Source organism: Pristiophorus japonicus, chromosome 6 (assembly GCF_044704955.1).
Source record: "Pristiophorus japonicus isolate sPriJap1 chromosome 6, sPriJap1.hap1, whole genome shotgun sequence".
NCBI classification, from domain to species: domain Eukaryota; kingdom Metazoa; phylum Chordata; class Chondrichthyes; family Pristiophoridae; genus Pristiophorus; species Pristiophorus japonicus.
The window spans coordinates 178,920,843-178,938,247 of NC_091982.1; the positions used below are offsets into that span (position 1 = coordinate 178,920,843).

General features: G+C 45.0%; 1 protein-coding gene across 2 annotated transcripts in view; it reads right to left on the bottom strand.

Annotated features, from left to right (window-relative positions):
• LOC139265893 (endothelin-converting enzyme 2-like) overlaps nucleotides 1–16,971 on the bottom strand; it is a 254,719-nt gene extending 237,748 nt beyond the window's left edge. The window contains exons 1-2 of one of the 2 annotated variants that reach the window (XM_070883441.1): nucleotides 16,813–16,971; nucleotides 15,986–16,063 (exon numbers count right to left, since the gene is read on the bottom strand). Coding sequence is in view for 1 of the 2 variants with exons in the window: in XM_070883439.1 (XP_070739540.1) it covers nucleotides 16,813–16,899 (87 nt within the window). In the remaining variant the exon portion in view is untranslated. The remainder of the gene's footprint in view (nucleotides 1–15,985; nucleotides 16,064–16,812) is intronic. The other variant, XM_070883439.1, reaches the window with a different exon arrangement.
• Nucleotides 16,972–17,405: the final 434 nt, after the last annotated feature.

The window sequence follows — 17,405 nt, forward strand, 5'->3', positions numbered from 1 at the left end:
CCAAGTCACACACCATCCTGACTTGGAAATATATCGCCGTGCCTACATCGTCGCTGGGTCAAAGTCCTGGAACTCCCTCCATATCAGCACTATGGGAGTACCTTCTCCGCACAGACTGCAGCCGTTCAAGAAGGCGACTCGCCACCTTCTCAAGGGCAATTAGGGATGGGCAATAAATGCTGACCTTGCCAGCGACACCCACATCCCAGGAACCAATTTTTAAAAAGGTTTATCCGTACTGCCAAATATTTAACTATACAATAGTTTACCAATAGTATCCCCTTCTCATCTGCACTGGAAATTTGTGTTTTTCAAGTGCGCTTCTTCAATTTCTGCAAAAGCAGATTGACTTGACGACACATGACCACGTTGAATCGTTTAGCCCATTTATTGTTTAGATATATACTTGTTCTCAGGATATGTGCAGTGCTGGCATGCCGGCATTTATTGTCCATCCCAAATTGCCCTGAGAGGATGGTGATGGGCCTTCTCCTAGAACCGATGCAGTCCTTGTGGTGATGGTGCTCGCACAATGGTGTTAGGTAGGGAATTTCAGGATTCTGATCCAGCGATTAGGAAGGAATAGTAATAGAGGTCCAAGTCAGGATGGTTTGTAACTTGGAATGGACCTTGGAGCTGATGGTGTTTCCATGGCCCATATTAAAATCCCTTCATGGCCTTACAAGCCCCTAGGTTCTCTGAAGCCTCCTAAGCACCCTGATGAAAAGAAAAAACTTGAAAGGGCATTCACTAAGATTGAAGAGAGGAGGCTGAGGTTGTCAGCTCCAGGAGCTTCACTCCCAAGACCTGGATTCAAGCAGAAAACATTTCAATGACCTGACAAGAGCAGCAATGGTGAATATAGCTCTTCATTTCTCCTCTCTCTCAATAACAACTGGTACCAGTCCATTCTACCCTTCCCCTAGCACTCCGAACAAGTCCCTACCCCATATCACATTCTTCACCACTATATAACCTCTTATTCTCAGTCCAAACACTCACAGCAGTCTGTTCTCTATTTTTCCTTCACAGTTATTGCCAAATATGGAAATCCTCTGATGACTCCTTCCTCACTTCACTTTCCAGCTGCTTGCTTTCCATTCAACACCGTCCATAGAATCATAGAAAATTACGACACAGAAGGAGGCTATTCGGCCCATCATGTCTGTGTCGGTCGAAACAGAGCTGCCCAGCCTAGTTGCACCTTCCAGCATTAGGTTCGTAGCCCTGTAGGTCACGGCTCTTTAAGTGCACATCCAAGTACTTTTAAAATGCCATGAGGGTTTCTGCCTCTACCACCATTTTAGGCAGTGAGTGCCAGACCCCCACCACCCTCTGGGTGAATTTTTTCCCTCATCTTTCCTCTAATCCTTCTACCAACTACTTTAAATCTATATCCCCTGGTTATTGACCCCTCTGCTAAGGGAAACAGGTCCTTCCTATCCACTCTATCGAGGCCCCTCATAATTTTATGCACCTCAATTAAATCTCCCCTCTGCCTCCTCTGTTCCAAATCTTTCCTCATAGCTCAAGTTTTCCAGTTCTGGCAACATCCTCGTAAATCTCCTCTGCAGCCTTTCTAGTGCAATCACATCCTTCCTGTAATGTGGTGACCAGAACTGTACACTGTACTCAAGCTGTGACTTAACTAGTGTTGTATACAGTTCTAGCATAACTTCTCAGCTCTTATATTCTATGTCTTGGCTAATAAAGGAAAGCATTCTGTATGCTTTTTTAACTACCTTATCAACCTGTCCTGCTACCTTTAAGGATCTGTGGACATACACTCCAAGGTCCCTCTGTTCCTACACACCTCTCAATATCCTCCCATTTATTGTGTATTCCCTTGCCTTGTTGTCCCTCCCCAAATGCATTACCTCACATCTTGATTGAATTCCATTTTCCACTTATCTGCCCAACGGACCAGTACATCGATATCATCCTGCAGTCTAAAGCTTTCCCCCTCCCTGTCAACCACATGGCCAATACTTGTATCATCTGCAAATTTCTTTATTATGACCCCTACATTTAAGTCTAAATCGTTAGGGACTGAGTACTGAACCCGGTGGAATCCCACTGGAAACAGTCTTCCAGTCGCAAAAGCTACCCTCAACCATTACCCTTTGCTTCCTTCCTCTGAGCCAATTTTGGATCAATTTACGACTCTCCCTTGGATCCCATGGGATTTTACTTTTTTGATCAGCTTGCCATGTGGGACCTTGTCAACAGCATTGCTAAAATCATATTTGCACCTTGCTTCTCCCTTTCATCTTATGCACAACAAGCAGAAGCCTCACACAGCACTCACCTTCTCAGTAGCTACTCACCAACTCCACCCTCTCTTTCTGCAGGATAGAAATTTGCACAACACAAGGAAGAGGAATAAGACTGGGGGAGGAACACCCAGCACAATCCTCTCCAAGCTGGATCAGCAAGCTCTTGAGATCAGTGGCTCTCTTGAAAGCTTTCTGCATTAGAGATTTTGAGGATAGGGGCTTATCTGAACGGGCTTTAACTATTACCTGTACCCTTCAAATATCTCAGAAAAATGCACATACAACCTGCTTGGCAACGTGAAACTGCATTGTGAAGCCTGTTACCTGCAACCGTGCAGCCTGTCAGTGCCAGGCTAACAATTGTACTTTTTCTCTTTCCTTTACCTTCTTCTCAGCATCATCATCATAGGCAGTCTCACGAAATTGAAGATGACCCGCTTCCAAAAGGGATGAGTTCACAGGTGTTTCAATGAAGGACCTAATATTCCAGGTCCCAAACAACATACTAAAGGGTGGAAGATGCCTGTGCGTGGATTTTTTTAATGTGTGGTGGCCGTTGCACCCCAGCTACCACACGGGCTTGACAGAGCTAGGTCTTGGTCCAGTGACATGGATTAACCAAGACGACTGGAGACCAGCTCTGCTGCACAGACCTAGTGCACACATATCACAGTGTGGGCTGGCCCGTGCTGCCCCTGGGCCCTCGCCTCTTCTGGGCCCGAACTCATGCCTCTCTTGGGCCTCGATCACGTCGCTCTATGAACTCTCGCCGTTCCTTCGCCCCGACCTCGCCATTCCTTCGCCCCGACCTCGCCGCACCTGCTGTACCTGCCCGTGCTCCAATCAGTGTCCTGGATTTTGATTACGTCTAATCAAGTCGCCCTCTTCACAGCCGAAGCCCTCCTGCAGCAGCACGTGCTATATCTTGTAGTCGCATGCCTCCATGCTTTTTTTAAGGTCCCGACCTGGCTCTGATGTTCCTCACAGGTCAGGGCCGCGTCAAGGCTCAACATCAAGGTCCTGCAGAAGAACAGACATCGGAGGAGGAGAATCCTTCTGCAGAAGCACATTCATATTCTGCATCACTCCCAAGCACCAGCACAAAATTTGGCATCCTGGCCGGGATAGAGATTAAGTTAGAGGGTCTGCACATGGTGAAGCACCCAGCAGCAGTGAGCAGCAGCAAGTACTAGCAATAGGGACAGCCCAGAAATCAGCTCATAGAAGGCCCCAGATCCTCTCCTAGCTCTGTTGAGGTCCAGCTATAAAACTACTTGCTTTACACAAGCATTATATCAGGTATTGGGAGTCCTGCCAAGGAGTTGCAGCATCATGTCTAAAAGTGTGGAGCCGTCCACTTTTGTAGTGCAATGTCGCACAGAATCACCAATCTGCAGTTTACCTTGGAGCATGTGGCTAGCTCCAGGAACGCATCAATTGGGCCCTCAAAACAGGAGTCAATGTTACCAGTCTTTGCAGCTTTGGTGGAACCTCAAATTGTTGCCATCCAGACACTGAGCTCCAACTTGGACAGACAGGTGGAGCAAATAGATAAGAGGCTTTGAAGGTGTAATTCATCTTGTGCAGTCTGCTCTCCCCCAGATCAGTGGAAGTGATGAGCCTCAGCCCCATAGGAGTGGCAGTTGGGCAACAAAAGTAATACGTGTTGCTTTCTCTCAGAATCTCAGCACATCTGCTCCCTCACCACCCTCTCATCTAATATTCAGCAGGGTGCCAGAAAGCCAGCTGTGCTGCCAAAGTGTAGCAGTCAGAGCTGTCAGTAGTAGCCGGGCTCTTTTGAGTTTGAGTTCAGTCCAGAAGGTGCCAGCCATGAGCATCTCAAGAATCCCAACAGGAGCAACAGCACACTTCCATCGGCTTTTCTGAAGCCCCTGGGTGCTGGCAGAAGTAGAGTGAGTAAACCTTTTTTTAAAGATAGGAACTATAGGTTAACAATTGGATAAGAGATGAATTAAAGGCAATTATTATATTTGACAATAAATTAATCACTTTCATCTGCAGTATATTTTCATAGCACATCTGATTTTGCATTGTCAGAGTATCATTCATATAAAAGTTGGATGAATAATTTCAGTGTTCTTTAATGCAGCTTTGAGGGAGTGGTGAAGGAGCTAATGAGGACTGTTAATCCAGAGGGTCTTTGTGAAAATTTTCAGGGGCAGAGAATGACCAGGTCACCAGATCAATAGCTGATGTCTGGCCTCGCTGTCTCCAATACATTGTGCTCACCCTCTTTCTGCTTCTTCATTGCCTTCATCCAATTCTTCCTCATCAGGTGATGACTCTTCCTGTTGCGCTGTCTCCTCCAACTGTAAATCTTTCTGTAATGCCATGTTGTGTAACATGCAACAAGACTTTGTGTGGGGCATATACAGGTACCTGAACCTTTGCTTCAATAGCACAATAGTGTGCTCTATGATGTTCCTGTTGGTGCCACCATGTCATTGATTGTACCTCAACTGCTCAGGGTCGTGGGGTTGCGGAAGGGTGTTATCAATTATATCTGAAGGGTGTAGCCCTTTGTCCCAAGCAGCCTTCCTCATGTTCCTGGAAGGTTGGAATAGTGGGGTGCTGGATGAGTGATGCAAGTTGAAAGCGCCAATTAAAGTTGCTTGTGAATCTGGCACAGATTTGTGGTGATCACACACCAGTTCAACATTAATGGAGTGATAGCCCTTCCTGTTGATGAAAGCTGCTGGCTGGTCTTCTGATGCCTTGGTGGGTACAAGAGTGGAGTCTATAATACCATGAACAAAATGGAAGCAAGCCACTGCTGCAAATCACAGTGCTCTCTCACTTTTGGGTGTTGGCATCCATGGGAAAGGTGATGTATTGGTTGGCCCTGGCAAATAGGGTATTGGTAACTGGCTTGATGCCGCTGTGTACTGCAGACTGATGTCCCCTGTAACAGCTTGGAAGGAGCCTGAGGCAAAACGTTAAGGCCAGTAGCGACTTTGACAGCTACTAGAAAAGTATGACCACCTGAGCCAGGAGGCTGCATAGATCAGCAACAGTGCACCTCAGTCATATTAAGGAAAGTGGCTTGGCCTGTAGACCCTGTGGGCTGGGTAAGACCCTCTACAAGCAGCTCTCCCTCACCTTCTGCCTTCTGACAGGCCCAACTGCTGCTCATCCTGGTTGCTGAGGTTGTTGCTACTGGAAGAGAGATACCGTGGAGGAAAAGCATCATTCTAGAAGTTAACATAATTTGCAGAGAGGTTGTTCAGCTTGATAACTTGGGCATGTTACTGAAAACTTACTTCGATAGCAATTCTGGTGGAGATACTCTTAAAGACATGGGGGAGTAGATTTTCAACGTACTGCTCAGGCATAAAATTGGTGTTGCGGCCACCCATTATAGAAACTACCTGATTTTCATCGCAACAATGCCTAGCCCATATTATGTGATATTATGCAATGCAATCATGTCAGTGTAGATTTGAGTGTCACCAACATGGATAGTGCATTGACATGGATAGTGGCAATGGCCTAATTAAGCAGATGCATACTCTCTTCCAGCAGGCTCTGGATTAGATTAGTGGTGGATGTGTTAAAGGGACTGAAAATGCCTCTTGTGACTGGTGTTTTGTTTTGTTTTCCTGCTTTGGTTATCCTCATCCTCTATTTTTATGGTGTGTACCAGAGAAGTGCCAGAAAGATTTGGTTACAAAGGGTCTTCTCATTGCTCAGTAACATATGTGAATTCTGTTCCCTAGGTGGCATGTCATCAGTAGCTGATGTCAATTTGTCTTTGCCAGAGGATTCAATATCCTCTATGCCTCATCAATGTTGTCTTTTGATTATAACCTCAGGCTGGATACAGTACAGTTGAATGAGAATGACTCCTCAATGGAGATTTGAATGACATTTATTAATGACTTTGTGTTACACATGCACTGGAAACGCAGGACTGCTGCATGCACCACAATTACAAGATAATTTATGCATTTCTAGTGCATCTGATGGAACATATATACAGAACTTTATTCATGAACACAAGAAAATATTCACGCACATCAGTGGCTTTGCAAACTGCTCCAAAAGGCTGGTAAAATTAAACATCTGAATGCTTTTAAAACACTGATTCCTGGGAATATTAGTTGATATACACTCTATTTCACTACTAAACTTCTAAACATGACTATTCCAATTCTCTCCTGGCCAGCCTTTCACCTTCCAACCTATATAAACTTAAGTTCACCCAAAACTCTGCTGCCCGTACCCTAACTCACACCAAGTCCCATTCACCCATCTTTGCTCACTGATCTAAATTGGCTGCCTGTCCGGCAAGCCTGGACTTTAAAGTTCCCAGCTTTGTTTTCAAATCCCTCTATGGCCTCGCTGCTCCCTATCTCTGTAATCTCCTTCAGCCCTATAACCCTTCATGATCGCTGTGCTGTTCCAATTCTGGCCTCTTAATCTTCTATACTCAAGAGAATACAAGCCTAGTCTATGCACCCTGCATAGTTAATAATTTAATCCTCTGCCCCGGTATCATTCTAGTGAATCTGCGCTGCACCCCCTCCGCCATGAGGTGCAGTGCCCAGAACTGAATGCTGTACTCCAGGTGCAGTCTAATGAAGGTGAAGACCAAATTGAAAAGGCATCCAATAAGATGTCACATAAAAGATGATTACACATGATAAGGGATCATGGGATTGGAGGTAATGTATTAGCATGGATAGAGGATTGGTTAACAGACAGAAAACAGAGAGTAGGGATAAACGGGTCTTTTTCGGATTGGCAGGCTGTAACCAGTGGGGTGCCGCAAGGATCAGTGCTGGGGCCTCAGCTATTTACAATATATATTAATGACCTAGATGAAGGGACAGAGTGTAATGTATCCAAGTTTGCTGATGATACAATGCTAGGTGGGACAGTAAGCTGTGAGGAGAACACAGCTATATAGATAGACTAAGGAATATAGATAGACTAACTGGGTGGGCAGTAAGGCGGCAGATGGCGTATAATGTGAGGTTATTCACTTTGGTAGGAAAAATAGAAAAACAGAATAGTTTTTAAATGGTGAGAAACTTTTAAATGTTTGGTATTCAGAGAGATTTGGGTGACAGAGATGAGAGGGAATTTCTTCACTCAGAGGGTTGTGAATCTTTGGAATTCTCTGCCCCAGATGGCTATGGATGCTGAGTCTCTGAATATATTCAAGGCTGAGATAGATAGATTTTTGGAGTCATGGGGAATCAAGGGATATGGAGATCGGGCGGGAGAGGAATGCAGAGATCCCGGAGGGTTATGAGGCTGGAGGAGGTTACAGAGATAGGGAGGGGCGAAGCCATGGAAGGATGAACATTTTAAAATCGAGGCATTGCTGGATCAGGAGCCGATGTTGCTCATCAAACACAAAGGTGACAGGTGAACTTAACTTGGTGCAAGTTAGGATATGGGTAGTGGAGTTTTGGATGAGCTGAAGTATACGGAGAGTGCAAGGTGGGAGGCCGGCTAGGAGAGTATTGGAATAGTCGAGTCTAGCAGTAACAAAGGGCATCCACCAATGTGGCGAGGAAGTGATACCCTGTTAATTGTGAATCGCCACCAAGTTGCTGGAAGATTTGCATCACTCCGCTGTTAGACTTGTGAAAACAGCAGCTCACCCTCAACCTCCCCTGTGATTTACATGAAATTGCTTTTTTGTGCATTCATTGCCAATTAAACTCGCAGCAGAAAGTTTGGGGTACTACTTTTGAATGAGGAAATTAAGTTCCTACAATGCCACTCAATCTCAATTTTAAACTGTGGAGTCTCATTCCTGCAGGTAGTAAATTGTTTTTAGAGATTTTTTAAATTTCATGTTTTTCATAATTTTCCTTTCTGTCTCTTTCCTCTTGCTCTCTTAATCTACTCTTTCTTTCTCTCTCTTTATTTCTCTTTCTGTACCTGATTTGACTCTAATTTACACTTCTCCGTTGTTCCTCTGTTACTTTCTCAATCCTTAAATCTCATTTTTTAAGGAGAAAAACTGTTTCTCCCATTGTTCACCAAGGCCCCAGATGCCCTGTTGCTGTCGTCACGCCATTATCAGCTTTTATTTCCAGCAACACACAGGGCAAAATAAATTCAAGCTGAGGGGTTGGCAAAAGTCGAACTAATGGTGCATACTGCAAGATACCCGCTCCAGCAAAATCTGGGCTAATATTTACTATTAATGCTAATCTTAAGAAACAAATACTCACTGAAAATTTCTTCCATAGGGAGCCAGAGCATATGAGAATAAGTTCTCAGGTTAATCTATTTCTAGTCCAGAAGTATTCAAACTGGAGTCTCTGGACACTAGAAATTATGTGAGGGTATCCCAAGTGGTCTACAAGCTAATCAGATTTCGATTCCCCCACCCCCAATCATCAGATTCGTTGAATTTGTTGAATACTGTCATATTATTTCTGTAGCTGTGTACTAATAAACATGTTTCTACAATGATAGCACTGTTTTCCTTTGAGTAGCTGACATTATCATTCAAAAATTAAGGTGAAGGTTACCAAGAATGTATCAATATTTGCAGTTGCCACCCTACTACACAAAAGGTTTCAAAACCACTATTCTAGTTACAATCACTATTATGCCAACTACAGTGATCTGAATTACAATCAATAGCTTATTTGCATTCTTATTGTTCTGCAGCTAAGAAAACAGCAATCTTAATGCAATGCAATTGCCATGCATTTCTTCTGGTGTAATAGATCATTTATAATATAAATGGGCAATTGTCACATCGTTTGGTAAGCCAAGAAATGGGGTAGATAAAATATTTAATGCAACAGGAGATTCAGATGCATTTATCAGAACTAGGAAAAGACGGCAGTGTAAACTGTCTAGCCTTGATGGCCTGGGAATACATCAAAGATTATGGGCTCAATTTTCCCCAAGCCCGTTTTCTGGCGCATTGCCAGAGTTACGCCAATTTTTCTAGGCCAGAAATGCACCAGAAATAATTTGTGGAACTTTCCCCGATGTACAATTCGAATTTGGTGCCGCGTGGCATGTCCAGTCGCCTCGGGGGGCGCGGGTGGAGCCTGCTGTCTGCGCCAAAAAACAATTTTGCACCTTCAGTGCATGCGTGGGAAAAGAAGTTACGTTTTTGACGTCGTTCCAATAGACGCGCATGCTCAGTACAGCTCAGATTTGGCAATCGGCCATTTTTAAAGAGCAGGTTGTGTGTGTTACAAGTGCTGCATGAGAGCACTGGAAAAATCGCAGCTGCAGCAATACAAGATGCAACGCAGTGCAAGGACCAAGAATTTCTTACAGAAAGAAGTGGAGGCACTAGTTACTGTGATTGAGAACAGATGGCAGAAGCTGGACACCAGCAGAGGTCACATAAAAGTTCCACCAAAAGAAATGAAAAAACACTGGAACCAAGTTGTAGAAGATTTCTGCGCAATGGTGAATACCAAGAGGTCTGAAAGACAGTGTAAAAAGAAATGGCAGGACCGTGGTCACGTAGTTAGTGTAAGTAACATTTTCATTTTTCAATGGAATTGCAATTGTAAATGTGACCATCTGTATATGTCACACCCAGCAGAAAGACACCCTCTCTAAACAATTGCATTTTCAGCTTTGCAGAGGAAAGTGGCACACAACAAAAGGGAAAGAACTCAAACAGGAGGAGGCCTGGCAAATCTGCACCCACTGACACCCTTGGAAGAGAGGGCCGCTGCTTTGATGGGTCCTGCCTGGAAAAAAGCAATCAGTACTGCACAAGCTGGGCCCACACTCGAGGGAGAGGATAAGCCCTGCAAATTCATCGTGGCCATTCAAATCAACCTGCTGCCTGGCCTGCAATGTGTGAGCCTACTCATGCCACCAGTCCTGCCCCCTCCTCTGCTGCTAACTATTTGACTTTTCTGTTATATTTTGCAGAATTTGAGGCCAACCCTGACAATGCAGAAGAAGATTCAGATGTGGACAAGCCAGAAGAGGAGAACATCTTCCAATCCATCCATGGGGGTGAGGAGGAGGGAAAGGAGATGGAGCTGGATGAAGCTCCCACTGTTGTATTGACTTTGGAGAAGGTACTGATAGCCCCTTCCGTGACTAGTGGTTTGAGTGTTGGTGGGACATTCCAGGGTTTCACACCTTCTGAGGTTGTGGGTCCCAGTGGTGTGATGCAGTGAGCACACCCAGCGCCCCACCTTCCCAGGCTGTGGGTTCCAGTGGTGTGGTGCAGCGAGGCACACCCATGGGGAGGAGGGGAGGGAGAGCTCGACCACGCTCTCCTGAGATGCAGGATCTAACAGATGTGATTCAGATGATGGCACTGAGTGCGGAGAGCATTGACCTTACCCGATCACTCCTGGACACCATCAGTGGGGTGAGTGATGAGGTTACGGGACTGTCGGGAGGTGAGAAATGGGAACGATATCCGGGACCATCAGTGAGGGAATAGTGGCCGTGCGGGAGGGAATGTCAGATGTAGTGCAAACCACGTCATGGCCATGAGGGAGGGAATGTTGCAGGGTGCATGAGGGACAGCATGTTGGAGTTAGCTGCTGCAATACAGGAACATGCCCACACCCCGCGCCCATTGACAGAATCAATTGCCACTCCCACTCCAATCCCCAGACCAGCCTCTGAAAAGCCCAAAGCCGGACCCTCCAACTTGCCACCTGGGCCCTCCAACTTGTCGCCTGACGCTGACGCCCCCCACCCTCAAGTGGTGTGCAGTATCCGAGATGTTAGAAAGAAAAAGCTTGGTATCAAGCCCAGAAACGCTGTGCCACCGCCTGCAGGCAGGGGTGATGGAGTGTCCAAGACCCAGCGCAGCGGGCTGTCTTAGAATAAGGGGATGAGAGATGGGTGCAGCCTTTCTTTGCTGCTGTTGTTGTTGTTATTATTGTTACTGTTGTAACTTCTCAAATTAAAAGTTTTTTGTAAGTTATGTAAATTTACAAGTTTATAATGATCTTAAAATTTTTAAGTGATCTTAAAGAGTGATCTTAAATTGAAGTTTGAAACAAGAATAATTTTATTAAAGTTAAATATTGAAAACTTTTGAATAAAATATATTTTACATTAAAACTGAACCATGTTCCATTAACACAATACAACATTACGGAACAGCTCCAAACAGTAAACATGTCCATGTGCAATAGTTGTCGCTGAGCCTTCAGGGTCACCTCTCTCCACCCCCCCCCCCCCCACCCCCACCCCCCCTTGAGTCTTGTGACTTCTCTCTCTCCCTCCCCCTCCCCGGGCTCCAAGCCTTGCGATCGGCATCTCTCTCTCTCTCTCCTCTCCTGCCCCCCTCCCCCAGCCCTTTACTAATTGTTTGTGACTTCTCTCTCTCCCTCCCCCTCCCCGGGCTCTAAGCCTTCCGATCGCACCTCGCTCTCTTTTCTTCGCCCCCACCACCCCCTCCCCAGCCCCCGCCAACGGCTTGTTTTGTAGCCGAACCCTGAGCCGCTGTGTCCGGGCATGAGGCCGATTTTGCCGGCCAAACCTACAACCCTTCAGTCCTTCTTCATGACATTTGTTGGTGGCATGTGAGTGAGTAAAAAAATTAGAAAACTTGTGAAATCCAACAAATTTACACTTCTACGTTGACAGGTTAAAAAAAAAGTTGAACTTTATTATTGATTTTGACAGTGTTCTTGACTCCCTCCAAAATCTTCGCTTTAAAAACAATGGCGTCTTTCAGCGCAGATTTATGAATGTGCGCTGGTTTCTTAACTCACCAGAAGGTTTTTCGGAAGTGGCCAGGTACGCCAATATAAAAGAAAAAAATGTTGGCCAAACTGCGAACAATTGAAAAAAACAGCGCAGACATGAGGGAACCCCCTACGACGTAAAATAAAATTGGCCTAGAAAAATCATAACTAAGTCAGTTACGCCGGCGCAGATCGCAGGGGGAAACTTAAAAAAAAAATACGCCAGAAAAAACGGCGCGCGCCACAAAAAGGCGCAAATGACCGGGGAAAATTGAGCCCTCAATAACTGAAAAGCCATGTGGAGTTATTTTCATTCTGCCAACCATATGCTTTATCTCTGCAAAGTATGTATTTAGATTCCGAGATGACTTTTCAATTTATGCAGTATGCTTAGTTTATGTATAAAGGCCCCAAATTTCCCCAGCCGCTTAGAGCAGTATAGTTAGATGTGGTGCGCCGACTTTGTGGGGAAAAAAAGCGCAAAAAATTTACCTCTGAATTTGACCGCTCCCTCGTCATCTGGATCCATCGGCGTGGCCCTGCAAAGCCTGGGGGGGGGTGGAGCTTCGGCCGCGCTTGCTCAGCACGGCCGGCGGGGGTGGGGGGCTTGGGCCCAGCGTTTTGTGGAGTGCCGGCAGGGGGACGCATGACCATTTGAGCGTGCGCAATGGGTGGTCCAGCTTGCGCGCATGCGCAGTGCAACAGGAAGCTTGGCAATCGGCCAATTAAAGGGAGAGCATCCTCAGAATCATTGGTAATGGAGCATAAAGGTGAGCTTTGAATATTGATCTTTGTGTGGCTGAGGGAGTGGACAGGAGCGCTGGATAGGTGGAACAAAGGTGTGAAGTGTGATTTTTGAACATTACCTGCGTGTGAATCCAATAGACGAATAGCGCAAGAGCGTACAAGACGAACCAAGAATTTCCTCCATGAGGAAGTGGAGAAATTAGTGACTGTAATTGAGGAGAAATGGTTGGAGCTGGATATCAGCAAGAGTGGTCGTCAAAAGTTTCACCCAAGGAAATGAGAAAAAGATGGAACCTCATTGCAGAAGAATACTCCGCTGGGGTCAACACTGCAAGATCTGGAAGCCAGTGCAAGAAGAAATGGCAGGACGTTGGTCAAGTGAGTGTAAGTAATATCTTCATCTTTAAATTGAATTGCAATGGAAAAAGTGACCATCTGAATGTGTCCCACCCATCAGAAGCGCACCATGTCTGAAAATCAATATTTTCATCTTTGCAGAAGAAATTGGCCCACAACAAAAGGGAGATAACTAGAACAGGAGGAGGTCAGCCAAATCTTAAGGACACACTCTTGTTAGAGATAATAAAATGTTGATTTGACCATTTGCTTTGTCGTCATGTGTATTCTTGTAAATTTTCCGGAACTGCACCATGAGCCTAGCACATAGCGATGTGACTATGAGGCCCAGTCATCATCTGATCGTTCATTCATTGGAACCGATGCAGGATGAGGCGCTGACATGAGGCCCTTGCAGCGGCATCATTGGCACGGTGCCTCCTCCATGGCAGCTGATCCTCCTCCTCGTCTGCCTTGTCATGCTGTGCATCTTCATGTTCCTCTTCCTCTTCCTCCTCCTGAGGTGGAGCTGCAATCCCCAGTGGCAATGCCTGGGCCCTCATGCTGGCCAGGTTGTATAGCATGCAGCAGACTACAATGAAGAGCGAGACTTGATCAGGTGGGTACTGAAGGCTTCCTCTAGAGCAGTCAAGGCATTGGAAACGCTGCTTTAGTACCCCGATAGTCTGCTTTATGAGGTTCCGGGTGGCCTCATGGCTCTCGTCGTACCGATGTTCAGTATGGGTGTTGGGGTTGCGCAGAAGTGTCATGAGCCAAGTGGCTAGAGCATAGACTTTGTTGTTGAGCAGCCAGTCACGACCTTCATGTGGTGGCTGGAAGAGTCGTGGCACAGTGCTCTCCCACAGGATGAAAGCATCGTGTACACTGCCAGGATAGCAGGAATTCACAGTGAGGATGTGCTGCATGTGGTCGCACACCAACTGTACATTGAGGGAGTGGTAGCCCTTGCAGTTGCAAAACACCTCCGCATTCTGGTATGGTGCATGTAATGCCACGTGGATACAATCAATGGTGCCCAGCACCATCGGAAAGCCTGCTATCCTGGCGAACTCACATGATCGTTCTTCCTGTTTCTCCCTCGTCATGGGAAACTTTATGTAGTCCATTCTCCTGCGGTACAGAGCATCTGTGACCTTGCGGGTGCAGCAATGAACAGCAAGTTGCGACATGCTGCAGATGTCCCTTGCTGCAGCCTGGAAGGAGCTGGAGGCATAGAAACTGAAGCCAAGTCCGGTCCCGATATCAGCTTCTAGGTCTGGCTGCAAGAGATGGCATAGCTCAGTGACTACCTTCTTGTGAAACCATAGCCTTCTAATGCACTGCTCCTCAGACATGTCTCGGTATGATAAGTGTTCCGAATAAATCCGTGGGGGGTAAGGCCTCCTGCCCCAACATCTACGGGGTCTCCTCATTCATGGTCCCAAATTTCCAATCTCCCTTCTCTGTAGACACACCTACCAATTGCTTGGAGGAGGCAAAGGTGGCATGCACCAATCTAAATACACACCTAAAATCGCTACTTAACTGTAACATTGAAGACAATCTGCTGCAGCAATCCAAGAGATACATACACAGTGCTGTGTGGGAACATTTCAATCACTGTGACCTCTGAGTAACTCGGTTGCTCATCCCTTAAAGTACCCTCCCTGCATCGCCCAAAGAAGCTGAGACCGCCTCCTTTCTCTGACGTGTTCAGCGGCTGTCGGTAAGTGAGGCACACAAACCAAACTAGCAGGGTGTTGCATGCGTACTGACGTCATGATCTCGCTGGCATTAGAGGGCAAAGCGATAACTGTTAGTGCCGCTGGTGAAAGTGAACCAAAGTTTGCGAGCGCCGCTAAAATCTCTGCGGCCGAGAGTTAAACCATGAGCGACGCTGTACCGCCACTCTGGGGTGCGATACCCAACCGATTTTCGTGCCCTTGGTGTATTCCAGCTTAACACCATAATTATTTTTGCATTAAGGTAATCATCTCCTCTGATAATTTTGAATCTGTATTATGTCATCACATAGACCCTGAAGCAGTATGTTGCTAAAGTGTCTATTGTAATATACAGATGTTTTGTGATGGGAGGAGGATTGGTAAGAATAGCACTAACTTTCAAAAGCTATCAATGATAGTGAAAGGGAAAACCACAATTTATGCAATAATACATTCTCCTTAATCTGATATTCCCAGTATTGCTGATTGCATTGAGAAGTTGTGCTGTTTAGTTCTCACAGATACAAAATAAATTCTGTCCACTAATTTCAGCTGAACGTCAAACATTTTTGGCAATGGAATTGCGTTAATCAATATCTTTTTTCCAAGGCAATGAAATAGTATGTTTATCATTTATATATTGCCATGGTAGCATATTATGTGGTACTTGTTAAGAACACTGGTCGAAAGGAACACAGGCATGTGCAGGAATAATGCAAACCATCAGGCTGATCCCAAAATCTAGAACATATAATCCTTTCATTGATATTTTGTTTCCAAGTCTGTGTCTTAGTTGTATTGTTTATAGGGTAAATAATGTGTTTTGTAATAAGTAGATGTTCATTAACTAACTGAAGATACCATCATTGAAGTGCATATCAGTTAATGTAAGGGAAGGGGTAATAAATGAAATATTGATTTGCAACATGTTATGTGTTCAAAATTGATCAGGGAAAGTACAGAAGTCCCAAAGCCTGTATAACTTATAAAACCCGGCCGGTACTATTCTGTAGTCCTAAAACAAACAGTTAACCAAAACATATTGACAAGTTAGAATATATTTACTTTACAGATCTGGTTCTGTGATTTTTTTTAAATACAAAAAAAACTGGCAACTATGGAAACGGTAACCTGTTACACGGATTATTAATGCAAGTGATATTTGGTTCCACCCTTCACATATTATACGAGTTTACTTTGATCTCGGAGTACAACATACCTGGTCGCTGAAGAGGGGAGCAGAAAGTATCCATGACGTTATGTCAAAATAAATGTAATGTTAAGCTGACCGCTGTTTCTGTTGGAATGGAACACGTCAGTTTACACGGAGCTCACTCACTGCATAATAACCATACTCTCTCATCGGGGTAGTTTGTACACAGATGGGGATTGATGTAATGAAGTTATCTGTTTGAAAGTGCTTATTCTCATCTGGAATTCGGAGTTGTATTGATTTGGGTAAAGGAAAATTGCCACTAAACCTTATTTTTTCACTTCTACATCAGCTCAATGTTGATCTGTTTTACATAAAAAAACAATTATCTTTGCGGTCTGGCGAAATGAACTACGGCCCATTTTACAACGGTACATAAATAAACCGTGCTTCGGACACAGTTCTTCCCGTTTGTACAAGGATCGGCAACAATGCCGCGTATCATTTTTGTAAAAGATCACATTTGAAAGCATTTCAAAATGAAATCAAAACACGTAACGGTCCCTCTTCATACCCAAAGCATAAACAACAGACCTGCCCGTAGTCACTGTACTTTTCCATTAAATCCTATTGGCACCTTTTTGTAATGAACTGGTACTGCAAACTGTATTTAAGGGAATCGTGTGATCATGTAAATACGGCTTACAATTCCTAGTTAAAACAAATAAGCAAAAGCTTCATCGGAAGCACGAGAAGCTGGAAAGCTTCGGGTTATTTTCACTAAGTGAATTGCTCTCCAATAAGCACGATCACATAACGAATATGGCTTGTTCCGTTCAGGTTGTCTATCATTATACATGTTTATGTGTCAACAACGCCGGGTTAGAACTTACGTTATTGCTGAGATTTTGTAGAGCCACGTTCATCCTGGAAATGTATTTTGGTCTATCACGCCACCAACATCTCAGCGCTGAAAACATCAGTATGTGACATGGCTTGTCGGATAATCGCAGCCGACGGAAAGCTGTCCATAATTTATTATATATATAGAAATAAATGGGGATTTTTTTTAATGAAAAACGGCGACGTGCTGCTGATAAATGAAAAGGAGAATGCAAAGAATGAGGATGGCCGCGCCTTGGAGGCCCAGCAGTCTGCTGAGGTGCTCTTCCAATCACATAGTGCGCACTGGTTACTATGACAAGAAATCTATTGTAGCTGGGAGATAGCCGGCAACATCAGGTGTGGCAAAAGCATTTGCAGTTTAATCTGTATTCTCTGGTCATGATTTATTCAAATGCAAACGCAGCTGAATTTCCATTTCATTTATAGTTTTGTGAGGATGCTGCTTTCATGCCAATGAGGCTAAGATATGCAAGTGGAAGTGGTCAGCCAAACACTGATACTCTATCGCCAATAGGGCTAATGACTGAGATCATTCAGACCGGCCAAAACTCAGGCATGGGCTCAGGAGCTTGCTTATGAG